Here is a 26,844-nt window from a genome sequence, read left to right on the forward strand (position 1 = left end):
TTGATGTTGATCGGTTGTGCCCGGAGAAGAAATGGGGTCTGGCGTCTAATGACGAGACCATCGAAGCGATTCTGTTGTTGATAGAAAGGGTCGAAGGGAGGTAGGAGTTCGCGATTTACAATGCTGTCGCGAGCAGTCAAAGTTCGGGTATTCCGGTTTATGAAAGAAAAAAAGTTCTTGTGACTCCTTCTTGTGTATCGAAATGCAGTGACTATATGTGAGATGTAGGTACTGTATGTCGATCGTCGGATGATACGTCGTGGTTGCTCAAGGACCAATCTTGAGCTGGTATTGGAGACGTGTGGGTGGTATAGGTAACTGCAAGGTCCACGATGCAGCACGAATTGGTAAGAGATGGATAGATATGATAGTATGTAAGACGAGATAGTCTCAAGTGATGAAGGATATAGATATGGGGAAGGATAGGATCAAGAAATGTCGACGGGGGTGCGTGGTATAGTTATAAGAAAGTGCTTCACGATAAGAAATAGTATGATGATGCTACGGGGGGCATTGAATGGGTAGATGGGGAACAAGGCAGGGTGCTTCATTAATAAAGATATGGATCCATTCACACTCCCAGAAAAGAATGGACTTGGTTAGGTTAGTGTACGGGAGGGGTCAGCAAAATAGATTGGACTGAATTTAAGAACAAGATTGGGACAAGAAGAATGTACAGTGTACGCGGGAAATGAAGGAGAAGTTACCAGCCTCAAGCAGCGAGTCAGCGCCAGGAACAGCCATGTCTGGATGTACACCGGTACAAGCTCTGCCTTCAGTTCCCTCCCCTCTTCTAGTTTCCCCCCTGCCCTAAACTTGACACCCCTGTATATTTTTAAAGCCCTTGCTTGTATGCAGTAAGTTTAGTTTAGTTCTTACTGTTTGTTCTCCTCATCTACTGTAGTATGTAACTGTGTTATGTTTATCTGATGTAATTATTCTGTACTCTTGACAGTCAAGTTCCAGTTCTTGTGCCTTGTTTGGAGAGGTTAAGTTAGCTCAAAGCCACCGGGAGGGGGGCCACAGTCCACTGTACGGCCCCTTCTATTGGGACACCAGTAGGCCTGAAGCCTGTCCTGAGCCTGAGCCAGAGCCTGGGCACAAGCTTTGATGGTGGATCCTACGGGCGATGTGACGGGATGGGATGCGATGGTGGGTGTGAATGTGAATAGCGCAGCCCTTTTTTTAGACTTGGTTCTTGGTGCCATCCATCAACACAGTGTAGTGCACTTCTATCACAATTCCATTCGATCAATTCTCACCGGGTTCAACTGGGTTGGGTTACTTTGCTGAGTTGTCGTCCGGCAACTTCTACAATTGATAACGTTGTGTGGCTCGTTTTCTGGTCTCTGATATCGAGACATTCACATTCACTCCGGATTCGACGAGTAGCATCTAACCGATGTGTAACCCATGTTCCAAATCTCAAGACATATCTCGAGACAAAATATGAAAATTTTATATCTCTCAACCCCCGATTCGGGTTCGATTCAACCAGCAAAGGGCCCTTGCAAGCTTCCTTGATAGCGCACGTAGTCAAAGTGGATTGATGGAGACGTTCGAAACCCGGCTTTCACGATGCTTCCCCGGCTGAGCCCGGTCTAGCAGTACGGAGGTTGAGCGAGGGTAACAGAAGTGAGAGGTATCTTGAAGCATACACGATACAGTTCATTCGCTTGTTTTCACAAATATTGGTTCTTGGCGGTGTAGTTGTCTCCAAATAGAGGGCATCACCCGAAAGTTGTTTATCTACTGCTTACAGCCACCAAAAGTGTTCTAGTCGTGGCGTCGGCGGTTGTAAATGGGCACCCGTGCTGTGGCGATTGGTGTTGAGTATCAGTTATTGGCATTGCTCTAACTACTTTCTCACCCCCAGGTCCCATCTCCATCTCTGTGCGTCTTCCCCTCGAACTGCAAAAATAAGAGCTTGGCTCTGGGGTCACCGCCTGACCCCACGTGCAGGATATATCTGCAGCCGGTGAAAACAAGAATTGCCTGATAAGTTAAAGAAAAAAGAACGTTGCAGTAGCTCCAAAAGTGAGTGAGGGTCACGATTGTGATTATGCCATCCGCACAAGAGATATCGAATTGGTACAGGGTCTGCACTGTGCCGCTGAGCTGGGGTGATAAGAACCTAACCTGAGTAAATAGGGCAATCGATAAATGCAACTGCTCCAAGCTTCTGGTCTGGTTACCGGGCTGCAACCCCTCCTTGTTCTGTTGCAAAAGCTCGTACTCTTCCAGATACAGCTACGGCTACAGACGGGAGTTGATAACGGACATGTTTGTGGAGTGATAGTGATAGCTACTGATTGATTGTCTGCAGGTCCTTTTGATAATTGATAGCTTCGGAGAAAGGAATAGGGAAGCTGTAACAATGTACACGCGTAATACAATTCCCCGTCCTTGGAAAAGTAGTGGACTTTATTTTGCACACCCTGGTTAAATTTTATCTCACGATAACAATTCGAGGTGTTGGCCCCGGAATGAACAGTAAATTGAGGACAAATCCCTGTTTTTCTTCCCGAAATAAAGCAAGCAAGGGAATGTTTAAGATGAGATGAAAAAGCACACAATTGCTGTGAAATATTATACCTTCATTTTCATCTTCATCTGTATTCATCAAACACAGGGATATTTTATGTATCAGTTGATTTTCAGGGGCGTTTCCCTTTACTTTCTCGTCGTGATCGACTTGCTTGCATAGCCGATGCCCACACAGTTGGTGGGAAAAGACGACATGACGTTTCATATCACCTCATTCAAGCAACATAATAATAAACAATGGAGTTTTTCTATCAAATGAATCATCACGATCGTCAATACAACCGATAGCAAAAGGTCTTGGAGGCCTGTTTCTAATTGAAGCTCCCAGTTTAAGCTTTCTCTGATCTTCAATGCTGGCGTGGCTTGGTGCTGTTGATCCTCATGCACTTACGTAGAGCCGGAAACAAGACAAGAAGCTCCCCGCGGAAGTATGTCTGATCTGATCTTCCTTGCATAAACGTTGTCGAAGAAATCCTTTTCTCCCATTCGTTCTTGGTATGTTTCGGCAAATCACAACATTTGTCTAGGGTAATCGGAATAGCATGTCACTGAACGCTACTCAGCAAAGGTTCTTTGCTTTCAGAGGGGTCAAGTGACGCTGTTTCAAAGCTTCTATTCGGATTTGTGTTACTGCGCCACGTAGAGAGTTTCGCTCATCGAGGTCGTATTCTTGATTTTGGAGAGGCTGCGTGTCAGACTGGTTTTTGCAAGACAGCTCATCTTCTCCATCGTCATCATCATCATGATCAAACCAACCTCTCGCAACAAAAGCTCCAACAGACGTTCAACGGTTTGAAGAGAGCACAGTGTAAAGCTTCTCTCATTCAATTCATTTGATCAGAACCTCAAAATTGACACAGTCCTACAACACTACTCCCCGCTATTGAGGCCAGAGATGAAGACGGCGCGACAATTCAACTATCGGCATTCTGAATAGCGCTGTTCCTGAGCGCGCATTCCAGCCCACACTACCAAATCGTTGCCGAAACGTAGATATCATCATCCAGAGCGGCCACTGACCCTGTGGCTCTCTTTGCCTGCCCGTCCCAAGGGTGCCACGTTCTTGGCTGGATGAATTCGACAACTAGCCACACCCTCATATGACCAACACAAGGGACGACGCCCAGCAATGGTAATAAGCACCTGTTTGCCATCAAGCGGGGAAGAGGCCAATCATAAGCCCAGATCGTCAGCTTGTCAACTTCTAGATCGTGCCTCTTCCAGCCAACCACCCCTTCGCTCTTCCCCGCAACGCAAACCCAATTGCCTCCAGGGGTCTTTGGAGGCTGAGCGACTGTCGTCGTCTCTATTGCCTCCCTGAGCCTGGAAGGTCCCTTGGAAGTTTAGTTTCGATTGTGGTGTTTCTTGTCCCTGACATGTTGATGTCAGAAGTTGCCGGGTATCCATGCGATGCAATTGGCTTGATTAGGTTCCTTGAAGAAGTTCATGATACTGCAATGCAAGCATCAGATCACCGAACGATGCGCTTATGCAAGAGGAAGAGTCTGGGTATGATTCCGATTGATAGCTGAGTGGCGTGACTCGCACCGAAAACATGCTTAAGACCTTAAGTGACATCGTGACCGCGCAATTGCCTGTCCGTTGCATCCGAGTGCTACAGACTCTGATACGTCAATCAACCTCTAAGAACTCGAACCCAACTAACCAACAGCCACAAAGTGCGGGGCCATAGCCGCATACCCTGGGCTGATTATCAGTTCAGTGGCATGACGATTCATAACCAGCGTCCCGGTTTCCGTGATGTATTGTTTCTGCTGAACAATGATCAGGCCAAGAGTCTTCTTACGCTTTCTTTCGGATCTCCCGATGCTTCATCATGCCGATGATTGATGGTGCGACATTGATGGGGGTTTCTCCTAGCCGGTCAACGCCCAACTTTGTCACCTGGAATGTAGAGGAGTTATCCCTTGAACCAACTTCCACCATGACCCTATATTCCGCTCAACACTGGTATGAAAGTAGTATGGCGCCTCGTTAGGTGGTCCAGGAGTCTGGTTAGGCTTTGGAGACTTTGCAAATGTGGATAGCGACATTGTCATTGTAGAATGGTCCCTGTTGGTCTTGTCTCTTGGGAATTGGAAACTCCAAAACCCCTACGGCGAGACCGTTGGCTTGGCATTGGTCGAGAAATGCCTGAAAGGTCTTTTCGTTGCGCTGGGTCGCCGAGATGAAGACCTCCACGTGTGGATGAAGGTCGAATACTTCGATCAGAGTTCCAATCAGAGCTGCTATCACGCTCTTGTCGTAGGTAATATCGGCGCCAAGGACGACATCAATAGGACGTCCACCATTCCATTTCTCTTCTTCGGTGCCCATAAGGGCGTGGCCCCATTTGACGTCCATCGGCGTTACCTGAGTGGAATCTTGAAGGTCATTGAGGAAAAGGTTATCGGGTAGGTTGTTGATCACATCGTCGGACCCATCTGATGAAATGACATGCTGGGAAGCGAGATAGTTTGCGCATACAATGGAAAGATATCCTGTACCGGCTCCTAGCTCCAGGACTCGTTTGCCTCTGACAATGTGCCTGTTCTGGCAGAGATACGATCCAAGATGGAGGGCAGCTTCCCAGGTGCGCAGACCAGTTGTCCCTGAGCCTGAGATGAGAGAGTGGTTCTCAAGGAGGGTGATACGAGGCTCCCAACCCTTTGGGTCAGGGGAATCGTCGTCACAAAGTTCAGAGAGATGGTAAGTAACGTAGGACTTTTGTTGAGCAGATGTTGCTTCTGAAGGCAATGGGTTTGCCAGAAACATAGAAAGAGCGCACATCAAGTCGTCAGATACTCCCTTGGCAATGTCAGTAAACATCATGATATGTTGACATAAAGTCAAATGAGGGGCATGACTTACATACTCCTCCCAGTCATCAATGCTGGCTTCAATTCGTGCCATGAGCTCTTTGAGCACTCGAAGCTGGAAACGTGGAGGGGGACCATATCGAACAGCACCATCTGCGAATAATCTCACATAAAACTCATCTTGAACTTGAGAAGTCTTCAAGAGCGCAGGCTCCGGATAGTCTAAATCGGGTTGTAGTTGTAAGTACTGATGACAGAACCGGTCAACTTGTTGTTGTGCATTTGACGACATATTGCAGATCTTGGCGAAGGGAACAGTTCATATAAATATCTCTTTTTCTCGAAGATTTCGAATAAGCTGCTACGTAGTAGTTGTGATCGGACCATCTGGAGCCATCGCAAGCAAGCAACAGCACCATTGGGCACATAACAGTGGTCTGAGGAGTATCTCCACCAAAGACTGGAGTTTAAACTTGGCAGACTTGGAAGAATGTCCAACTTGAGTGTCACTGTATATCCGACTTATTCCCAGATCTATCATCCGAAGATTCCCCGCTCGATGACCTACACGTGATTTTTTACGGAAAAACCCTGTGCGTTCTTGCGGCCTTAGAAACGGGGCCACTTCGCGCACAGTTAGGGTTGGACCAAATTAAGCGACAAAGCGGAATTTTCGACCCTTCCCAGTGTGACAACTTCATCAACGAAACGATCTCACCCAACGCCTAGTCTCTCCACCGTCAACACACCCAGAGACCATCACGACAATCGGCAAAAATGGCGGACAACGACTCCCCCGTCACCCTCCGAACTCGCAAGTTCATCCGCAACCCTCTGCTGGGCCGTAAGCAGATGGTCGTGTGAGTGACAACCCTGTGAAATTGATATTTGATGGCAATTATCCCGTTGGTTTGTCTCTTTCATCGCCCATGTCGTCGATGCTTTGATATTCTTTTGATCCGTCTCTCCCGCTCGAACTCTCCCAACGCTGTTCTGCAAAACGATTATACGCTACGCACGATTTGAATGTCGAAGAAACACCGTTCAGCAAAATGGGACATGCGGGCAAAGAAAAGAAAAGCATCGATGAGTGGCCGTGATGGGAAGCGATTACTACGGGCATATTGCTGTCATTTTTTTGCTTGGGAACTGATGGGCTGACCGGCGATGCGTTTTTACAGTGACATCCTCCACCCCAACCGTGCCAACATCTCCAAGGAGGAGCTCCGTGAGAAGCTCGGTTCTCTCTACAAGGCCCAGAAGGACCAGATCTCCGTCTTCGGTCTCCGAACCCAGTTCGGTGGTGGCAAGACCACCGGCTTCGCTCTCGTCTATGACTCCCCCGAGGCCATGAAGAAGTTCGAGCCTCAGTACCGATTGGTGCGCGTTGGCCTCGCCACCAAGGCCGAGCGTGCTTCCCGACAGCAGCGTGCGTACATTCGTGATGAATATCTACAAGGTTTAGTCTGGCTGACACTCGACAATAGGCAAGCAGCGCAAGAACCGACAAAAGACCCTCCGCGGTACGGCGAAGGTCAAGGGTGCCAAGGCGAAGAAGGACAAATAAACGAAGATGGCTTTGGCTTGTGTATATCCTCGGGCTGGTTGGGGAGCAGCTGCGGCTATGTCTGTGGCTGCGTGCATTCGGTGGTCATGCGGGTGCGTCCATTTACGGTCCATCCTCGTCGGCGTCGGCATCGGCATAGGGTACAGGGACTTGCTGGCGGACGCGGGGGCTATCTGGACTCGACGAGGAGGATTGAAGGCTACGCTTTCACCTTCCTTCCTCAATACACTAGCATGAAATCAATGGTGTTTTTCGGGTTTCGGACCAAAAACAAAAATAGCAACGTCTCTGGTTTTCACGCGGTTCTGATCTATACGTTTTTTTCTGTGATGATAATGCATGACTCATGACTTTTCACAGTTTGAGGGTATACACGATAAGGGGGAAAGAATACTTCTAATCAATTGAGATGCCGCCCAGCAGCAATCAGGGGGTATCAAGATAAAACTCTCACAAAACTCCAGACTCCACCAATGCATCTCCATCTCCATCTCCATCTTCAAAATCACCACCATGCTCGAGACAGCAACATAGCCAATCCCAAAGCGATTCCAACAACAACTTTCCACCCCACAATCTCTTCTCGTCGACCATGAGCAGCGGCCTTGTACACAGGGATGTGCCAACCACAACGTTCCTTGCCGTCTCTCGTCTTGCATTCGTAGTAAGTTGTCTGCGCCCAGCCCATGCTCGCCAGCTTTTCGGCTTGGTCGGGCGCTGCGGTGACGGGAGGGTTGAAGACTGATGGGTTGGAGTTGTCTCTGTATTGTCTGTCTTCTAGAGGCATGTCCGTTGTATCGGGAAGAGCGTGCGATAGTGTTGACGCGGGTTGAGCTTCGGCGGTTTGTGTAGGTAGACAAAAGCTTGTACTCGTCCAGCCCAAGATAGCCAGGAGAGTGAAGATGAAGTAGCGAAAAGGCAACATGGTTGCGATATTGGTTTGGTGTAGTTCTTGAGTAGGTAGGTCTTGTGTATCCGTTCAAGATGGAGATATCTGCTGGTAGAACTCTGTAGATTGATCTCGTCGTTATATATCGGTCCTGAACCAAGTATTTTACAGTATCCCTTGAACAAAGACGAGCACAGCAGTAAAAGTCACAACTCACAAACTCCCGAACAAAGGAAACATCTTGAACAATATATTCTCACAACCCCAATGAACCAAGAAACAACCACGCGACAATAGCCAACAGCTGCAACATTTTATCCCGCTCATGAGACACTAGATCAGGGACAATATACAATTTTGGTGGTGGTGATGGTGGGTTGTTTCGCTGCATCATCTGCTCCCTGGGGAGGTTTGGTTGGCTGACATGGACTGGCTCGTGATGCAGCTTTTCCCTCTAACCCTGCACTGAGACAGGCCCACGACTAAGCATCGGTTCGTGATGCTCCTCACATGAGACGTTGGACAAGAAATTGTTTGAGATTGATGAATCTTGGTTTTTGAACTTGTTTATTTCTTTGTGCTAGTGCATTTTGCACCATGTTCATCTTTTGTCCTCAACCAAACGCTAGGATGTGATGCATGTTCCCATAACGCCATGTTCCTAATATTACACTGGAATATATGCTTTGACACGCATTTACCTAATCGCGTGTCTTTTCGCTACCCTGCCGATGATGCAATGACGCAAAGAAACCCCTTTCATCCCTTCCAGAACTTCCATAGACTACCTTGCCGTGTTTCTCAGAACTTGCGTGTTGGCTTCCTTCGCCCCCTAATCTGGCTGAAAGCACTAGCAGTAACAGCTCGAGCTGGCGGAAGAGATGTCCGTCCACGCGCTGTACGAGCTTGTGTGGTGGTGGTCGTCTTGTCCTTGACTTCTTTCGCCGCCGCTGCAGGAAGACTCTTGCCTCGACTTCGTGTCTTGACTTCACTGTAATTCTTCTGCACCCAGCCTGAACCTTGCGGCAGAGGACCATCATCATATGTTTCGTCCTCATTATCTTCAGCATAATGTTCGACATACGGTGGGCTGGAGCTCAGTTCGATAACCTGGCTGTCTTCTGGTACCATGAATTGCGATTCTTCTTTGATCTTTTGCGACGATGGTGGTGCTGCGATGCGTTCAGTTTCGACCACCTCGCTCTTGATTGACTGTTGTAAAGGGCTTTTCTGCTGCGTCGCGTGTTTAAACAAGCTGCGTAGAGATTTGTTGCGATCATGAGAACGATCAGACTCGTCCTCTCCCTCATCCAATTTTCGCATCGCCTCTTGGTACTCATCATCTCGTTTTTCGGTCTTCAAAAATCGCGGCACAGATGGTTGTGAGAATTTTGCTGGGCTTTGTGTCTGTCTCGCTGTTGCGAAGATTTCTTCCAAAGAAGGAAAAGGGCTGCTACTCCTCACCGAGACGGCAGAAATCTGAGGGCTTGGTGTTCTTTTGTGAGGCCCATTATCCACAACTGAATCTTCAATGCGCTCCTCGGGGAGGTCTTCGAGACCACTGACCGATGGTGGCTGTCGTCCACTGCGAACGCTGCCTGCAGATGAAGGTACCACAAGCAGTCGGTGATCCATAGGGACATCATCCTTCTTAGAAAGTGGTGAAAGGTCCTGTGACGGCATACTATCGGGAACAATGGTATCCCAGCCAGCCTCAACAATCGGCATTGCCTCGTCCAGGTCATTTGCATCTTTCGCCCCATCCGCCTCGTCGTCTTTCTTTTCCTCCACATTACTTATAAAATCCTCCAAAGCCTTTGTCAAAGGAACTTCTTCTATTGTTTCTCGTAGCTGACGTGTAGGACTGTTAGTCATGTCACTCAACCCCTCCATAGGTCGAACAAAACTGCTGATCGGGCTGTTATCTCCGAAGCCCATAAACTCAAGCCGTGGTGGCTGTTGGCCAGAAGGAATCGAGATCGATTTGTCGGTTCCTGAGGGTCTGTCTGCGGTCGCAGCTTCTCGGTCCTTCAAATCGGCCTCCACCTCGGCTCTCACTTTCTGTGTATCTAACTCCTCAGCCATAGTCTCATCAGGGTGTGTTGGCGTGCTAACCTTATTGTTCGCCATGGAATCGTCCTGTGCGGGCTTGGCATGTTCCTTCAGAAGTTCTTTGCCCTTGGCAAGTGTTTCCGAAGAGTCGTCAGACGGCGCCGGTTGAACCAGTCTCGGTTCAGACATCTCTTCCCAGGCGATTTCTCTTTGTCCGTTGTCCTCCTCGCCGTCATCATCATCGTCCAGGTCAGGCACTTCAAACTTTGCGTAGACTCGTTGGCCTGTGTGCTCATCGTACTCTTTGTCGTCTTCATCCCTGTCTCGCTTAGCCAGAAGGACATGGAGGCAGTTGTCTTGGTCGATTGACAAGACGAGTCCAGTCATGGATACCATCTCAGGTTGCCATTTCGTTGCCTTTGACATGAGAAGTTGCTTCCAGGTGATGACCATACCAGGCTTGGCATCGGACAATGCAAGACTGGGAAGAGTGGTAAGATCCGGAGGCAGTGTAGGGAGGTCGTCCATCTCTGTGAACTGCGTATCCTGCAGACGAGGCTTCGGGATGTCATCATAATTCAACACGATGTCCTCCTCGTCGTTGCCATTTGCCCCTGTTTCGGCATACAAATCTTCAGTGATCTCCATCTCGTCATATCCTCCATCATATCCTCCCTTGCCTTTTCGCTTCTTAGACTTTTTCTTCTTCTTCTTTTGAGTGTCTTCTTCCTGCCACTCTTCATCGCCGTTCCATTGAGAGCCTTCCCCGTAGTAACTGTCGTCATTGAAGTCCTGCGAGGCCCTCTTTCGCTTCCTCATAGAAGAATACTGTTGTTGAGGATCCCATCTTTGAACGAAAGGAAATGGTGGTTCACTCAGAATAACACCTTCCTGGCAGCATTCGACCGCTCGGTATGAAATCACCTTTCGCCAAGCTTCGGGATCTTCTTCCTTTTGCTCGGCTGTTGGCTCAACCCCGTTCACCTTTGCTTCCTCCGGTTGAACTCGAGGGTTTTGCAGTGGCTTCACATCCTTCATCAAGCTCTTGCGGAGCTTATCCTCTTCAGCTTTAGATTTGGGGTTCTTTAGACCAAGAGCGCCAAATAGCATTCGGCGTCCAGCTCCCATATCGACTTTATGGCGACGCTGAGCAGAATCTTCAGTTGTAGCTGCGTCTTGGGTTGTCGCAGGCGCTGGAGTTTCCTCTGTTTCAACTTCAACAATCATGGGGCTGGGGCCCGTGGCTGTCGTTTCTTTCGGGGGGCTTGGGACATCTTCGCTCTCGTCACTAACGACACTCAAGAGAGCACGCTTTCGGGCCAGAAATTCAGCGTCCTCGCTTGCCGCTCCATTAGTAGACGGTTGAGATTGAGTGTCTTCCAAAGCTTGCATGGCCTTCAGTCGCTTGAGATCACGTCTTCTGGCATTCCGCTTCTTGGTCTTGGCCAATCCGGCACCAGGCGGTTTTGTGTCTTGAGTCTTCACTTCGGGGGAAGCAGCTGCACGCGATTGTTTCACCTCAGCCGCTTTTTTGGAGGAAAGTTCCTCGGGCTCTGACTCCGAATCAGAATCACTTGAGCTAGAGTCAGAGTCGCTGGAGCTATCGCTGCTATCAGAGTCCTGTGCCCCAGAGATATCCGTAGCTTTGGCAACCTTAACCAATGTTGGGGCGACATCTGAGTCGGAGTCGGAATCGGAACCATCACTGGAACTTGCATCCTTAGGCTGGTCGTCTAAACCGTCATCTAAATCGTCATCTGATGAATCATCTGATGAATCGGAATCGCTATCAGAGTCGGAATCCTCCTTTTGGCTGTTGTCCAACTCTTCATCGGAATCAGAGTCAGAGTCCGAATCAGAATCCGAGCTACTAGAAGAGCTCGAGGTATCGTCGCCCTCATCCACCACACTGATCAAAGATTTCGCCTTCGCTTGGATTGGGGTCGGTGCCTTCGAAGGGCTCTCGTCGTCATTCACTTCTTGAATCAATGGCCGTTTCGAGTCCGCTTCGGGCTGTCCGGGAAGTCGCAGTGTCGGTTCTTCAATCTCATCCTCTTCTTCCTCGTTCTCGTTCACTTCCTCGTCACCATCTTCTTCAGGGCCCTGTTGTTTCGAAGGTGGGTTGAACACGGCGCCGAGAAAAGCAATTTCGAGCACTTCGTCGTAGCTGACCGTCGGGCTGTTGGTTTTGGCAAGGATCTGGTATGTTTCCTTCAGATCGTGGTCGCGCAAGGCATTTTGCATAGTTGACATGCTTGTAAAGGGGAAGGCGGTTCGTAGTGCTGTGATCTTGTCGAGCATCGAAAGGTCGAACATAGGTGCAGGCGCCGTCTGCGCCTCTTGGATATTATCAGGTGAAGAAATCTCCTCTTGCTCAGATCCTTGCTCGATCAAAGCATTGTCCTCTTGTAGAAGCTTCAACTCATCAGCTAGATCGGCATCTGGCTCATCCTCGTCGCTCGTTTCAGAATCTTCGTCTTCCTCAACCTCGGGCTCTGCAAGCTGGTCATGTGCAAGTTGGAAATCGGTGTCGTCGTCCATCTCCTCGTCTTCCTCTCCAAGCTGATCGGTATCGACGAATCTTGCTCGTAGGCGTACACTGTCTGGTTCCTCCCTGTCTTCAGTTGGTGAAGAGCCTTCAAGCAAGAGTTGCTCTGACGCAGCTTCCTCGTCCGCATAAGAATCATCATCATCCTCTTCTTCGTGTGTAATACGTGCTCGTTTTCGCGGTGGTAAATCTAGCGCAGGGCGATCGCGCGGTGCCCTCAACCAGGGCCTACCGAAAGCCAGGCCATCGATAAGATGTTTCCCGTCGTATGATATTTGATGGCGTCCACTAAGTCTTCGTCTCTTAAGGTCCTCGGTGGAAAGCGATCTAATTCTGTATGCAACTGTTAGCGAAAAATGTTCATATGCAAAGCAAATGCAAGTCGTACAAAACTTGGTCATCCTCTTTCAAAACTTTGCCGACAGGTTGAAAATGCAGCAGCTCGAAACTATCGCCCTTGCCATCCGCTAGCTCGACAACATAGTCCTCTAGACCCCAGTCTGCACTCTCGAGCGGTACGACCTCGTTGACGAGCGCGAGGAGCTTCGATACCGTAAGGTCGTCGTTTGCGATGCAGGGCCAGACGAGTTTGACTTCTGGAACGGCGTGTCTGCGGATGATGAGACGCAGGCGAATCGTCTGAGAAGACATGGTGTTGATGTTTGTAAAAGACTATGATCGCATGGTTACAATGTACGGGATAGAGAAATAGAACAAATTTTGGAAAACGGTAGTTTGCGAGTTTGCGCGAAACGAAATTTAGGTTGCGCTTTGGAGCTTGACGCGCTTCTAAGGCTTGGGCTACTAAAATAAAGCAGCCTAAGCGGTAGCCTGAACTAGCACGAAGTGACTAAATCATTTCTTCTCCTATGCTCTGGGCGGCCAATTCTTCTGGCACCCTGACCAGCGGCAGCAACCGACCCACTAGCAACGACCGTTAGTTTGCGATTGGCAGCCAAAATAAAGAAGCTGCGAGTAATGAAAAGGCAATCGAATCCTGTTTCAAATCAAGACCATGAAATGATCTCTAGAACACAAAGTCTGGATAGCAAAGGACAACTACCCGCAACACTTATCATATACATGACCTAAAGTTTCAGACATTAACTCCAAGCTCCCTCAAACCTATTCACTGTTGGCCAAGCTTCTGTGCGTACGCAACACCTGGACGATAAAACCAGGTCTCATGATGCAATATGCCTTCATGACACCAGCCATGATGACCGCAACTTGCAAACTCGCCAGACACAGGCACATGAGACAGAGAAACCGAGATGTATAATAATTCCGAGACCTGTTGAAATGTGGTTTTTGTCTACCATACAGCATACATCAAAGCTCCACCGTACAACGCCATCAAGATCAATCCCCAAAGAATGAATAAACTCCATTGAGTGTAATGACGACAAAATAGAAGCCTTATTGAAGTTGTCTCTCTCTTTCTCTTCCTTCCTTGTATTTCTGGTATTTATATTTCGTTCGCGTATCGAATCTACTGTGGCACTGATGCCATGTCCAACATATGGCCCATCTTCTCGATCTGAAATCGTGTCAGTTAGCATTGCTCTGACAAATGAATCAGTGATGCTCACCTTTGTCTTGAGATAACCCTCCACTTCCTGGCTTCTGAATCCTCCTCGTCCCTTCCACGACAAAGGCACCATGGCCACACGCTCCTTAACAACAACCTCTCTATTAGGACCCTCGACCGCTCGGATCTTATCAGGGTTATTGGTCAACAGTCGAACCTCTGGTTGTCCGAGATCCAGCAACATAGCCGTAGCAAGACCGTAGCTTCGAGCATCAGCAGGATGTCTCAACAGCAGATTCGCCTCCACAGTATCAGATCCCAAATCTTGGAGGTTGTACGCCTTGAGCTTCTCGCCAAGACCAATGCCACGTCCTTCCTGTCGCAGGTAGATAATGATACCGCCAGCCTTGTTGCCCGGCAGACTCATCAGGCGCGCCGCCTCGTCGAGCTGTTCACCGCAGTCGCATCGCGCTGACCATGCTGTCTCACCTGTGTAGCACTCGGAATGAATCCTCACCAGAGGAGGCTGATCCGACGCCTGGGGTGGCTGCTCTTCTTGAGGGGTCGCTGGGCCGATGCCACTGGTTGTGCGACCGGGGAACAACCTGCCTGTGTATGCGCCGCGCACCATGCGGTCCATCTCCGTCTCACCCTCCCGAACAGCGTCTAGACTCTTACTTCGGATATTCTTGCCAAAAACGATAGCAAGGTGCTCTTTGTTGTCCACATTATTGCTGTACAGATGCAAGAACATTTCTGTTCCTGCCACCGTGGGAATACGGGCGCGGACAATACATTCTACCTTCGGGAGAGTCGGGAGCAGCTTTGGTTTCTTTGATCCGCATCCTCCGGAGGGGATGGAGCTGTCGACAGGGACACCGCGAAGGCCAGCCGTCGTCGGTGTAGCAGTACCAGGTGTAGAAGGGGGCGTGAAGGAGGGAGAGAGCAGTGATGGCGGGGGTTCTTGGCCGATCGGGGTCTCGGGATCGGGGTGGGCGGAGACGGAAGCGGAGGCGGGAGTGGAGGGAGCGGGGGAGAGAGATAGTGAGTCTATGGACTGCTCGAGGGTGTCATTGTGATTGTGCGCAGAAGTGGAAGCGTCGGCAGCTTCGGTCTTGGGTGAGTAGAAGGAAGGCAGAGCTGAGCTGGAGCCCGCCGGTGAGCCTGGAGTCGCATCGGACGGCATATTCTGGCTTGAGGCGGGCAAATGACGGCGCCGCGATCGGGTTTGGAGGGGTTCGGCTTTCGGTTTAGTTCGTGTGTCGCAGCGGTGGTATGCGCATTCGGTGGCTGAGTAAGGCGAGAGAAGTAATTAAGGTATACAGAGAGGTCGCGTGTCGTCTGTTGTATGAAGCAATTGAGTAGAGTAAGCGCAATTCTTGTGTATGGCGATAGTTTACGGAACCATGACTTGACTTGGCTTGATAGAATGGTGGGGTTTCCTTTAGATTCAAGGGTACAAAATGGGGTAAGTCTCATTAGTCATCAGCTTCTACAGTATTTCCATCGCGCGCGGGCTGGAAATATTTCAATGTGCAGCGGGGTTGGACCCTTGAGAAGTCATTATATCCGTCGCTGCGGTAATAGATTACAGCCTTCTACGTAAGCAATTGGTGACGATTATCTCCACGGTGCAGACCGTGATTATTTCAGTCGCAGTTATCAATGTTTAACAATTGTATTAGTGTCCGCCGTTGCCAGCGGGTTATGCCAGACTCTAGACGGCACTGGGGATAAAGAATCTAGAGAACCTCGGCGAAAGCGGCCGAGGCCGGCTAGTGGGGGCGCCGTTGACTCGGTCAGCATTTCCAATCCGCCAATGAATCTGAGTCAGTAGCCGAATCCGCGGATATTCACCCGCTTGTGATAATTATCCTGGCTATCGGGTATGGGATTTCCATAGGGAATAGTACTGGTTTTACAGAGTGACAGGATATGTCGTATGACGATTTATAGTCTCATTGGCTTTTGTCACGCTCGTATCTCGAAGTTGAACGATGATTTTTAGAGATGCTGCTTAACATAAATGAGTGTCGTCGCGTAAATACACGACAACAACACAAGATGTCTTCAAGTTATGCATGATATGTATACGGAAAAATCGAAGAGAGTTTCATTTTGCTCTCGGTGTCATAAAAGTGCCATTTATCTGCTGTAATTCGTTGTTGAAGATCAACTCGACAAGCTGTAGGGTAAGTTCTCGTCAAAATGCCAAGACCAACTACCGTTATCAAGATAACGGTTCACTGCCGTTTTCACATGATGCCCTCACAACAAAACTCACAAATCGTCCACGAACCCCTCACTCAAAGTTACACTCCCACCACACCACATTCAAGACACCTAACGGCCTGGCCTGGCATGTCATCAAAGAAAAAAATGAAACACAAACATCCTGGCTCAAATGCAGGTACACGAGCCTAACCGCCAACACTCAGCTGTCACTGCTGAACAAATAGAAATGGTTCCTCTTTGTTAAACTCTTTCTTTTCCCCTGTTTCATATCAAGCCTAGGCGGCTCACGTAGCTGTCACTCCCCAGATCTACTGGGAGTACGACAGCTCATAATATTACAACTGCATTTTAGACTTCAGCTCCCGAGTGCTACCCTCCCCCTGAAATGAACTGCCGAATGGATGGCGGTGTGATTGATGTCTGCATATGCGGTCTGAGTTTATTGAATACTGTAGCAATTGCCTTGGACAAATGTGCATGTACAGCGAAGCAATTCAAAGAAACATGACGTTCTCTAATCCCTGCCGGTCCGACTTGTGCCTGTTCTTGCACGTGGCTTGTCTCCACTAGGCAATGTTGGCCTTACGCGCCTTGAAAGAACACCGCATGTTCATACGTATGCACGTACTGTGAGAAAACAAGGCTACCAGGGGTGAACAAGCAAGGTGAGCAAGCATATGGAGCTGAATGGGCCTTACGGGGCTGCCAAAAAGCCTCAGAGGGGGATTCTGAAGCAAGGGCTGAAGGGGGCTGGGGCCATGGCTTACACGGCCCCTCGTCAAGGGGTCATTGAAGGCCTCCAAAGACTCAGCCTGCTCTACAAAAACACGATTGAGTTGATCGAGATTCTGAAAAGGATCAGTTGGGGATGAAAATATGCCACTGCATGCTGTTGAGAAAATTACTTCGTGGTGTAAATGCGCACTTTGTCATAGATCTGTACCGCTTTGGCCCCTCTCAAGGGAGAGTTTAAGTGCTGTGACATAAGAGGCAGCTCAGAGTTTAATGGACTGGGAGGAAAACCACGCAGAAAAAAGCAAGTAACCGGTAAACTAAAAAGCAAACAATGCAGTCAGCAAAGTGCTGTCTCAGATTCTAACCGCTGAGGCTAGGGTATGAGATGAATACCAGTGCACAAAGTGAGTGAAAAATTGTGTGAGACTCAAAGTTGAAGCGATTTGTAAAATGTATTTGACTTGAAAGATATGTATATACATGTGAAGTGTAAAATAAGCAAAAACAATCCTTTTTTCCTTTATATCCTGTGTATCATTCCAGAGTGTTTTTTCATATCATTCGTAAAGAGTGATACGCCCTCTCCCTGCATCTAGTTGCTAGGGCGGGCGATTTTTCTATGGTGATCATCATCATGGCATAAGACATAAAGTGAAACTGCATTTACAGAGCAGCGGCCTTCTCGCCGGTGCCGTACATGATGTTCTCAACCTTCATCTTGAGCTCCTTGACGGATCCGAGACCGCTGGGGCACTCGGGCTGGTTGCTGACGGCGAGGTTGAGGTGGCACTTCTCGTTGACGCCGTGCTTGCAGACGGGGTCGTTAATGTTGTACAGCTCGTAGTTCTGGGCGACCCAGCTCTTGGGCTCGCTGAGGCAAGAGGCGACGTAGTTCATGGAGTTGGCGGCGGCGAGGGGAAGCTTGCCGTTGTCGAGGAGGTCCTTGCACTTGGAGGCGTGGACGTACTCGTAGTTCATGGCGATGCCACCACCCATCTGGGGGTCCTTGGTGGCAGAGCTGCCGAAGCCAAGGTAGTTCCAGGCATCGTAGGAGATGTCGTGGGCACCGCCGGAAGAGTCGATCTTGAGGAGGTAGACAGAGCGGCCCTCGTTGGAGACCTTGACGCAGATGTTGTTGCAGTCGACGGAGCCGGGCCAGTAGGCGACTCGGTTGGTGTTGATCTTGCAACCCAGGACTCCGATGCTGGAGGAGTACATATCATGGGGGGTGATGCTGGCAGAGCCGGACTCGCCTCGGGGGAGAGGGTTGGCAGAGACCAGAGCAGCGGTAGCCGCGATGATGGTGGTGAACTTGGCGAACATTTTGAAGTATATACTTTTTTGTTTGTGGAGACTGGCTCGACTTGATATAATCTCAACGCACGGCGGAGAGAAGTACTTGACTTGAAGGAGTGGGCAAGTGAGTTTTGAGTGTAAGGACTGATCTCAGATCGACGGCCTGCCGAGTGAATGACGAAGAAAGAGTTGGAAAAAGGAAGGAATCTCGTAGAGAGTGTGTTGTGGTGCAGAGTAAGAGAGTGTTTGTATTGGAGGTGGATGATGGGACTTTATATACATGAGAGGGAGTGTCAGTGTCCTTGACTCTTTGGGACCTTATTCAGGTACAAGGCAGATCTCGGAGAACCGAACCCATTGCATTGCAAGGGTGTGCGTGTCCATGTCCTCGGGGAGACAAAGCCTGCAGATGCCAATGTGCTAACTGCATATCGAGGCGAAACAGAGAAAAAACCGACAGTAACTAACTAGACATCTCGCGCCGAGAAAGCGACCGCTTGGATTAGTAAGTTGGAGGGAGTGGAACTCCGGGCTTGACAGCAAGCAACAGTCAGAGTCATTGGAAGAGAAACTGCAGTCATGATTCGCGAAAGCTTGGGGCATTGGGCTAGTTTGGTATGGAGCAGGTAGTCTTTGTTGAAGTTGTCTCCAGAGTCCACAGACCCGCCCGGCTGGCTGCCGAGCGGATGTACGTACCGGGGTCATGCTAAGGTGTGGTAGACCCAAGGGCAGCCAGTCCCGGGACTTGTTCCAATGGATTCCGGAAAATGTCTCAACTGCTTGTTTGCCAGGCACGGTGCGTTAGTCAGGGACCCGGCACGGCGGCAGACGCATGCACTCAAAGAGGGTAAATCAGTGCCATTTGATCCACGTCTTGAAGGGTGTCGTACCAAGAGTTCTGACTGGTTTTGTGCCTGACACCGTGCTTACATCCCTTGTCTTGTACCTGACCAAATCCTTGTCATTCTTATTTTCTGTGAGTCCTTCCGAGGCAGGCAGTCCTGGTTCTAACTTCTCAGTCGATTCGTGGTCTCTTTGAGTCGCGCTGCATTGGTTCAAGTGTGAGTGGATTAACCGACTGTCACTTAAACGCGCTCCGTTTTCCAAGACCACAGAAGTAGTACTTGCAGTAGTCTAGCAAGACGGACCTAAATTCCAAGACGGAGGAGAAAACGGAGCAGAAGAAAAACTCTTCTCTACTGACCGGCCCCACGACACGTGCATATTGCTTCGCGCCACCATCTAGACCAAGTGAATGCCTCATGGATGCCTGACAACTCAACTCAATTGCAAAGCGCTTGCATGCTCGACGGGTACTGTGATTGAGGAATACGTACCTGCGGACACCGTCAAAAATGGTTGATGCTGGCGCTACACAACCAAGAAAGTTGCCAAATGCCTCACAAGTGATGCTGTGGAACGGTGGATCAAAAGAACCTCACCCAACCAAACAGCTCCGACAAAATCTAGGACTTTTTGAAGCAATAGTTAGTTCACATAATCACATCAGGCTCTTGTCCCGATGCCTCTAAACACTTTTCCGAAGTAAAGATCGTGATTGCCAAGCTTCAAAGGGTCGGGGTTAATCTCAGATTGATGTGCTTCGCTTGTAACGCTCGGGCGACGGCAGCGGGAAGCCGATAAGCTTGTTTCAATTTTCGATTGCTTTGTGGAGGAAACATTCCTGCTGTTTAATTAACAGGCAATCAATTAAACAAAAACAACAACAAATTAGGGCATCTATTGACGGGAGGCTGCCTGTCAGTTGAGATGGATGGCTTCACAACAGCACCACCAACAATGAATACTTTGACCACGTCACTGTGAGACAAGGCAATTTGATCCAGTGCCTTGTACTGTAAGTCAGAATGAGGACATACTCTCGTTCAACATAGTGGATGAAATGTTTTCGTCATCTATTGTTAGTCTTGCAGGAACTCTGGATTACCCAATTGGTCAAGCCGGCTTCTTTGTCATTCTCTCCGAGCTTTCTGCGTTCTTTCTTTTCCCTCTCTTCATACTGTGCGTAAGTTTTCTTGCACATTCGTAAAACTGTGCCTTGTCGCTGTGGATTTTGTGCGATGGGGGCCATGAAATCAAGGTTTTCAAAGAAGCACTTTTTAGCGGCTTTCCAGATGCTCGGTGTCTGTCTGCGGCTTTAACAGAGACTTGCAAAGGGAATCCACTCACACATGCACCTTCACAAATGCAGCAGTTGATTCCTTGTGTATAGTGACCAGGGTAAAAGAACAATTAAGAAGAAAATTCTTTTCTTAATTCGTGATTGGGCGTGAAACTTGGAATCATCAGTGAACCGATCGTGGCTGAATCTTGAAGGGCGGACCGCGAGACCCTTTCGAGACTTTGATCGCGGCAGAGGCACTCGTGGCTAAACCATCCACATGGCTTTGACGCTGACATTGAATCAGCGGCTTTGAGTCAAACAGAACTCAAAGGATATCGGCAACCACAATCTCTGAAACTCTGCGGCTTTGTTGACCAGAATAGAACATTGGATCCGCGCGTTGACATCAACCGTTCTTTTGGAACATTCGCTTTCTTCCGTCGGTGACATCTTCCCGTCCCAACACACACGTTTTTTCGCCTCTGCCATGGTTCTTGGTGTCCTTCGAGAAAGTCCTTTCTTCGGCCAAGATAGAGTTCAAACGCTCCCTCAGCCACCCCGAAACCATGAAGAACGTAGAACGTCCGGTTCTGTCCGGTTCACATAATCACATTCTTCCGTTATGTACGCGCCGTCACAGGCGCCGTTCAATGCACCGTCTGATACGCCATCATTACACTCTGGCTAGACTCTGAACGGTTGCCTGCTCGTCTGCGCACTTTGTAGTATTCTTCTCCACTTGGTTCTTTTAACAGAGTCCGGTATAACTTCGAGTCAGACTCTTCTTTTTTGTTCCGGATGCTCTGATTCGACGGATGGGGCTTTCGCATGGTGGCTGTAAACCTCCGATGGTGGACTCTCAACTTCTCAACATAATACTGCTCACCTTCCGGGTTTGTGAATTCGACCGAAGATGTTAGCTCTGGATACCGATCGGCTCCATTGACATTCCTACTTCATGCAGACAGGGTGATTCGTAGTGAAAATGGCTTCCCCGACAGTCTAGAATGTTTTTGGTCCGATAACGCAGAGAATCGTGACATTGAGGTCTTCCTTCCAGCGTCTCGCGGATATCCGTCGGCATTGCTCTGTACTGCTTCATTTCTCGAGACATTCATCAAAATTGTCGCTTTCCAGCGTGCGATAGTTACACTTGTAGCTATGCATTTCGGACATTTCTGAATACGAGTCTGGGGTAATATGGGCACTGACTTAACCCGGTGTTTGAAGGGCCGTTCCGATGCAAGAGGGGAACTCCTGTATATCATCTCCACTGATGTTCATCTGGGGAAATACGAACTGTAAATCTCCGGCTTCGTGTTCACTGCACTTCGGACAATTTGATCGTGGTTGTGAATTCTGATCTTCACTTGCTATGGCGAGAGAGCATAGTCATGTCTGCCATTCTCAACGATGAGTTCGAACAAGAGTCATCCCGTGATCGGTGTTTTGGCGGATGGTGCTAAAACACAGCAGGTCCTTTTGTTTCTGTGTGTGTCCAGCGAAAAACATTACTCGCTCGAGGTACATGTGTGTGCCTTCATGTTGAGCTAAGTGAACGACCGGCGAGTTGATCCTTCGACAATGGGCTATCGGAGCGTCCTGTTCACCATAATCTGGCTTCTCACGAGACCAACTTCACATCTGTTTTTGCCGGACGAATTATCCTGCAAGTCATACTGCCTTTCAGCCGATCTTGGTGTAGACAGTGCATGCTTGAGACAATAGCTCAACGCTTGCAGAGGAAAATGCCTCCGAAAAATCTTGCTTGCGTCTGAGTAGAAACCTCAATATCCAATCACGGCCGTTAAGCAGCACATAGTTCATGCGAAGTTGGATCAAGACAACGTCAGAGTATCGAAAGATGCTGGAACCTGAAAGATTGCGAGGTCGAAAACTGCTCTGGCAGTGTTAGATGATCTATGACGGAGGAACGGAGGATGAAGTCGGTTGGATTCGTATCACGTTGGCATGAGCAACGGATAGCGCTCGTGATCAAGGACGCCGAAAACAAGCCAGTAACAATCACCAGAAATATGCAGCTAGTTGACCGTAATTTTGTCTTCAAGTAGCACCACTTACATTTCACTTACCCTACGGCTCAGGTCTGGATTCCAAGGTGAGGCAGGTGAAGCCCCACTTCCCTCGGTGAAGCGTCAAGCTTCCGCGATAAGATAAGCCAAAATTTTAGAATTTTTCGAGATCTCGCGGGCTTCTTCAATTCCATACGACCGCGATAGCTCGCAAAACAGCCCAACCGCAAAAATGGCGCCAATCGACCACGCCGCCGCCAAGGCCGAGAAGAAGGCGAGAAAAGAGAAGAAGCGAGCCCGCGAAGAGGAGGCTGGCGCCGATACCGAGCGAAAGCATAAGAAATCCAAGAGCGTCGTTGCTGCAGAGGTTCCTGCGACTGAGCCCGAGAAGAAAAAGAAGAAGAGCAAGAAGGATAAGCACGACGATGATGCTGTCAAGCCATTAGAAAGCGAACCAGCGGTCGAGGAAGCTAAGCCTGAGAAGAAGCATAAGAAGAAGAAGCACGATGCTGCGCCTGAGGAGACAGCAGCTCCCGTAGAGGGCGAAAAGAAGAAGAAGAGCAAGAAGAGCAAGGATACTGAAGCGACAGATAGTTCCGAAACTCAGAAGCAGACCGAAGAAGCTGCGCCTGCTGACGCTGACGCTATGGATATCGACATGCCACCTCCCGCCAAACCATCAAAGTCCAAAGACGACGTCTACCAACCTCCCGATATCCCCGCGAACCCTCAATTCCCCTTCTTCACCCAGACCGTATCGCTTTACGAGCCTCTATTCCCCATTGGCTGGGCGCAACCCGTCACCAACTGCCAGTACCAACATCTGCAACACCATCTGAACAAGTACGTGCCTTCGCTGCGCGGTGTTCTCCTCGAGTATAGGAACGTCGCTTTTGGTGAAAACCCTGGTCGCAATGGCGCTGCTACCACCGATGAGGAGCCCGCGACTGTCATGTCCAAGGCCGAGGCTGCTGTTGGTTGGGGATGGATCACTGCTGATGTCGATCTTTTCGTGCCAAGCCGTGGTGCTTGGATGGAGGGTAGTGTCAACTTGCAGACTGAGGGACACATTGGTGTTGTTTGCTTTGGGAAGTTCAACGCTTCGATCGAGGCTCGTCGACTGCCTCCTGACTGGAAGTGGGTTCCTAATGAGTCCCCTGAAGCTCAAGGCTTCGAAGAGACCGCCTCTGTCATTACCGCCGACGACCACGGTGTGGTCCGCCAAATCCACAGCACCGGTTTCTGGGCCGACGGCAACGGCGATAAGGTTAAGGGCAAGATTCGCTTCAGAATACGCAACTTCGACGTTGGCACCAGCGGAGACATCAGCTATCTGAGTTTGGAGGGCACCATGCTGGACAAGGCTGGTGAGAAGGCCGTTGTGGCCGAAGAGGCTGAGACCGCCAGGATGCGACAGGGTAAGAAGGGCGGCCAGCGCGTTCGCAGAAGACATATCCCCGAGTTTGCCATGACGCGCTTCGCCGTGGACGAGGAGCAGGAGCAGACGGAAGCAAGCGAGAAGGAAAAGATTGAGGCGTTGGCGCTTCCCGAGGATCAATAAAAGCAAAGCATGGGACTATAGGGAGCCAGGAGTTGTGTGATACCTCGATTTAATGATGAACACTGTTACCAAAAAAGACAAAGCCTTGCGCTAATGCTAAAAGATCGCTGCCTTTGTCGTTGCAAAGGATCATACTGCTATATATACAAAATTTGACCAAACCTGAACGCCGATTCGTGATACATAAAAGGCTCTATGCGGCGGCCTTGACCATGGGCTCCCAGGGTCGAGCCAGATTCCACAGGTATACTTCCCCGACGGGTTCTTCGCCCAATGCCTTTACGAGGATATGCTGAAAGAGAGGAGCGTTGGAAAAGAGCGGCGCAACAGGGGTGATCGATCCTCGATCCCATCCAGCAGAAAGACCCTGCGACCACGCGGGTTGTCGCACGAAATCCTCGACTTTATCATGATAAGCGTCCCAGTCGTCAGAGTGATCATTAACAACGACCTGGAATCTCACGCCCTGAATATCAACAGTAATGCGCTGCACCATACTTGGAAATCCCTGCTGCGCACCCGAGCTCAAAATCCAGGTATAATCAGTCTGATCACCGTTACTCTCCCAATCATACCAGACTTGCGTTCCAGCCTGCGAATAGTCATTAAGCACAAGACGACCTTCAGCATCGAAGCTTAACTCGCAGTGTCGTGCGTCGATGCCTGGCATTGTGGGAAGTACGACATCGCATTTGGATGGGTCTGAGCCTATGACGAAAGAGCCTGGACGCTTGGGTGGTGAGTCGAAGGAGAGCTGAATGGCGCGGGAGGGACGGCTGCCGAGGAGATTTGGAAGGCGGGAGGTGAGGGTTGTGGAGGATGTTGTTTGAACGGTGCGGGAGATGTTGCAGGCGAGGTACGTTGTTTTATCGGCGAGCGAGTTGCGTGCCGTAGGGACCAGCCAGGCGATAGTGTCGGACATTTTGAATGTTAAAGATTGGATGTGGTGAAGAGAGTGTAATTGCGGTATGTGTGTAAGTGAGAGAGTTGACACTAGATAGTGTGTTGACGATGGTATAGTAATGCGATATAACAAAGGCTCAAACGAGAGAAGCCAAATGATCAAGGTTGTATAGATGATAAAGTAAAGAAAATGTAAATAGAAAAGCACGCTGAAAAAAGACTGTCGAGTTATTATTTGATGTGTTGTCACCGCAGTTTATATCCAAAGTCAACACTTCACCAAACCACGTTGCGCCGACAACCACTGGTCCTGAATGCACCGCGTCCAACGCGTCGCGATAACCTACCAAAGCATTAGAGAAAGATATTTTGGAAAACACTTGTTTCATTGTGCTTTGTTGGTGGTGTTTGAGTATGGGAGCATGAGAGCCAATCATTTTTGGTAAAAGGCCGGGGTCTTGGTGCGTGAAGATGTATGAGCCACTAGTCCAAGAAAGTATTATTATAGTGAAATGGAGAGGGTTAAAAAGATAGGCAGCTGTTGTGCTCGTTTGTGGGTTGGGTTTGATGTGATCTTTCGGGAGTGGTGGTTGTCGTGGAGTTGGACCCTGCATGCATTTGACTGACTCATATACTGTTTTGTTTCGTGGTTTATCTGATCTTAAGCCTCATCGAATGAAGACTATTCGCCACTAGAAGACCTGTGGTAATGGGGTAACTGAGGTATGCATTTCTAGAATGTGTAACATATTCTGGACAGATCAGGCAATCACTCTCACAGACACTTTGCCTTATTCGACTTCTGTGACACGAATATGGCCTGTAAGGGAGTTTTGAAACTCAAGATGGGCGGCTATATCCTTCTTTAGGTATTGGTGAATTGGAGATGGAGCAGGGCGCTTGTTCGGTATCAAGATCTCCAGTCTTCTGCAAATCCAGGGAAGATAGGCCAAGATCCTCAAGTGCTAGCCAAGACACATTGCCGAGGAGTTCTTTCTCCCGCCTTGGGCAGATCAGGTGGAGCAAGACCTAGTCCACTCAGTTCATGAGTTGTCTTTGAGGCCTAAGGCTTGGTGATAGTGTTGGGCTCATACTGCCCAGTTGGCAGTTTGCCACTTAGACCAGTGGTATAGCTTCCTCAAGGATGAAATAAGTGGCAAAGCATGGCAGTTATAATTCGCAAGACGGTGATACCACAGTAAGCGACGGGTGGAACGGTCTTCGAGATTCGATGCACTGTTGTACCTTTGAGGGCTTGCTAATTATAAGGCTTCCTATGGACAGATGCCACAACCTTAGACTATGACTTGTCGATTCGTCAGAGAAGTTTGGATCCAATACCAATGCCACTTGCGAATAGCCCCAGCAGAACACGAGAGACCATGCAACTGAGAACTTGAACATACCAGCTTAAAGATAACTGTCCCCAACAGCTTTACGAACTATGGCGCGGAGAAATCCAAGCACAAACCCTACATGTCGACAAAGAAGCCCATCGAAACAAGACTCACATTGTCTCGAACCAAGACTGAGATCATGATTCAGAGCTTGGGGACGATGGTCTCACAATTGTTTACATCCCATCCCTACAGGCTGCAGCAATCGAGTTGCATTTGAAGCGTAAGAGGCTCTTGAAGACGACAACCAGTTAAGACTTAAAGGAGTACTGAAGAAAGAGCTCAATAGCCTTGAATTGCCATCAACTGTACCCCTAAGATGGTGTTTCTCTCATGCGTGGACTGAAAAGGAGCCTGCAAACGCTCGTATTTTCATGGAGAATGGAATGGTATGTTGTCATAGTCACTCAACACTTTATTATATCTGAGGAATATTACTTCAGTGTAGCGTACATCAAGCACTGCTCTTTTGGACTGTAGATATTGTCAGAAAGGGAATACAATACGGTACTGTAGCGTAAACAGGTGGTTAGGACTAGGGACTTGCACCACTCCAAGTACATTTCTTTGGAGGATGTTCTGATGTCGGAGAAAAAGTGCCAGCTA

At 49.1% G+C, this 26,844-nt stretch overlaps 8 protein-coding genes across 8 annotated transcripts; 2 read left to right on the forward strand and 6 right to left on the reverse strand.

The window, feature by feature from the left end:
• Window positions 1-4,554: 4,554 nt before the first annotated feature.
• Window positions 4,555-5,811, reverse strand: B0J16DRAFT_189409 (putative methyltransferase-domain-containing protein). The gene is made up of 2 exons (XM_046122770.1): window positions 5,419-5,811; window positions 4,555-5,355 (listed from the first exon to the last, which is right to left on the reverse strand). Exons 1-2 carry the CDS (start codon window positions 5,656-5,658, stop codon window positions 4,564-4,566), a joined length of 1,032 nt encoding a protein of 343 aa, XP_045977716.1. The 5' UTR covers window positions 5,659-5,811; the 3' UTR covers window positions 4,555-4,563.
• A 332-nt stretch (window positions 5,812-6,143) lies between these two features.
• On the forward strand, window positions 6,144-6,933 carry B0J16DRAFT_324876 (ribosomal protein L23/L15e core domain-containing protein; the record flags this gene model as incomplete). Its single annotated transcript, XM_046125852.1, has 3 exons — window positions 6,144-6,226; window positions 6,548-6,795; window positions 6,854-6,933. The coding sequence occupies 3 exons, from the start codon at window positions 6,144-6,146 to the stop codon at window positions 6,931-6,933; spliced, it is 411 nt and encodes a 136-aa protein (XP_045977717.1).
• A 505-nt stretch (window positions 6,934-7,438) lies between these two features.
• On the reverse strand, window positions 7,439-7,858 carry B0J16DRAFT_389261 (uncharacterized protein; the record flags this gene model as incomplete). Its single annotated transcript, XM_046131806.1, has 1 exon — window positions 7,439-7,858. The coding sequence occupies one exon, from the start codon at window positions 7,856-7,858 to the stop codon at window positions 7,439-7,441; it is 420 nt and encodes a 139-aa protein (XP_045977718.1).
• A 765-nt stretch (window positions 7,859-8,623) lies between these two features.
• On the reverse strand, window positions 8,624-13,073 carry B0J16DRAFT_276487 (uncharacterized protein; the record flags this gene model as incomplete). Its single annotated transcript, XM_046123747.1, has 3 exons — window positions 8,624-11,579; window positions 11,700-12,755; window positions 12,811-13,073. 3 exons carry the CDS (start codon window positions 13,071-13,073, stop codon window positions 8,624-8,626), a joined length of 4,275 nt encoding a protein of 1,424 aa, XP_045977719.1.
• An 841-nt stretch (window positions 13,074-13,914) lies between these two features.
• B0J16DRAFT_324879 (GTP cyclohydrolase II-domain-containing protein) lies at window positions 13,915-15,139 on the reverse strand (the record flags this gene model as incomplete). Its single annotated transcript, XM_046125853.1, has 2 exons — window positions 13,915-13,962; window positions 14,015-15,139. 2 exons carry the CDS (start codon window positions 15,137-15,139, stop codon window positions 13,915-13,917), a joined length of 1,173 nt encoding a protein of 390 aa, XP_045977720.1.
• A 2,184-nt stretch (window positions 15,140-17,323) lies between these two features.
• Window positions 17,324-18,442, reverse strand: B0J16DRAFT_189473 (uncharacterized protein). Its single transcript, XM_046122771.1, has one exon. The coding sequence runs from the start codon at window positions 18,244-18,246 to the stop codon at window positions 17,587-17,589; it is 660 nt and encodes a 219-aa protein (XP_045977721.1). The 5' UTR covers window positions 18,247-18,442; the 3' UTR covers window positions 17,324-17,586.
• A 4,062-nt stretch (window positions 18,443-22,504) lies between these two features.
• On the forward strand, window positions 22,505-24,035 carry B0J16DRAFT_189504 (uncharacterized protein). Its single transcript, XM_046122772.1, has one exon. It carries the CDS (start codon window positions 22,610-22,612, stop codon window positions 23,936-23,938), a length of 1,329 nt encoding a protein of 442 aa, XP_045977722.1. The 5' UTR covers window positions 22,505-22,609; the 3' UTR covers window positions 23,939-24,035.
• Window positions 24,036-25,141, reverse strand: B0J16DRAFT_189505 (uncharacterized protein). Its single transcript, XM_046122773.1, has one exon. It carries the CDS (start codon window positions 24,858-24,860, stop codon window positions 24,132-24,134), a length of 729 nt encoding a protein of 242 aa, XP_045977723.1. The 5' UTR covers window positions 24,861-25,141; the 3' UTR covers window positions 24,036-24,131.
• Between the last annotated feature and the right edge of the window lie 1,703 nt (window positions 25,142-26,844).

Source organism: Fusarium flagelliforme, assembly GCF_020744385.1.
Source record: "Fusarium flagelliforme strain FIESC 12 MPI-CAGE-AA-0113 chromosome Unknown B0J16scaffold_8, whole genome shotgun sequence".
In the NCBI taxonomy this organism is placed as follows: domain Eukaryota; kingdom Fungi; phylum Ascomycota; class Sordariomycetes; order Hypocreales; family Nectriaceae; genus Fusarium; species Fusarium flagelliforme.

Bases quoted from the DNA above. Each gene is read 5' to 3' on its own strand.
- B0J16DRAFT_189473 (XM_046122771.1), bottom strand. From the start codon at position 18,246: ATGTTCGCCAAGTTCACCACCATCATCGCGGCTACCGCTGCTCTGGTC.
- B0J16DRAFT_189504 (XM_046122772.1), top strand. From the start codon at position 22,610: ATGGCGCCAATCGACCACGCCGCCGCCAAGGCCGAGAAGAAGGCGAGA.
- B0J16DRAFT_189409 (XM_046122770.1), bottom strand. From the start codon at position 5,658: ATGTCGTCAAATGCACAACAACAAGTTGACCGGTTCTGTCATCAGTAC. The intron at 5,356-5,418 runs GTAAGTCATGCC...GACATTGCCAAG, and splicing joins TTGATGACTGGGAGGAGTAT to GGAGTATCTGACGACTTGAT.
- B0J16DRAFT_189505 (XM_046122773.1), bottom strand. From the start codon at position 24,860: ATGTCCGACACTATCGCCTGGCTGGTCCCTACGGCACGCAACTCGCTC.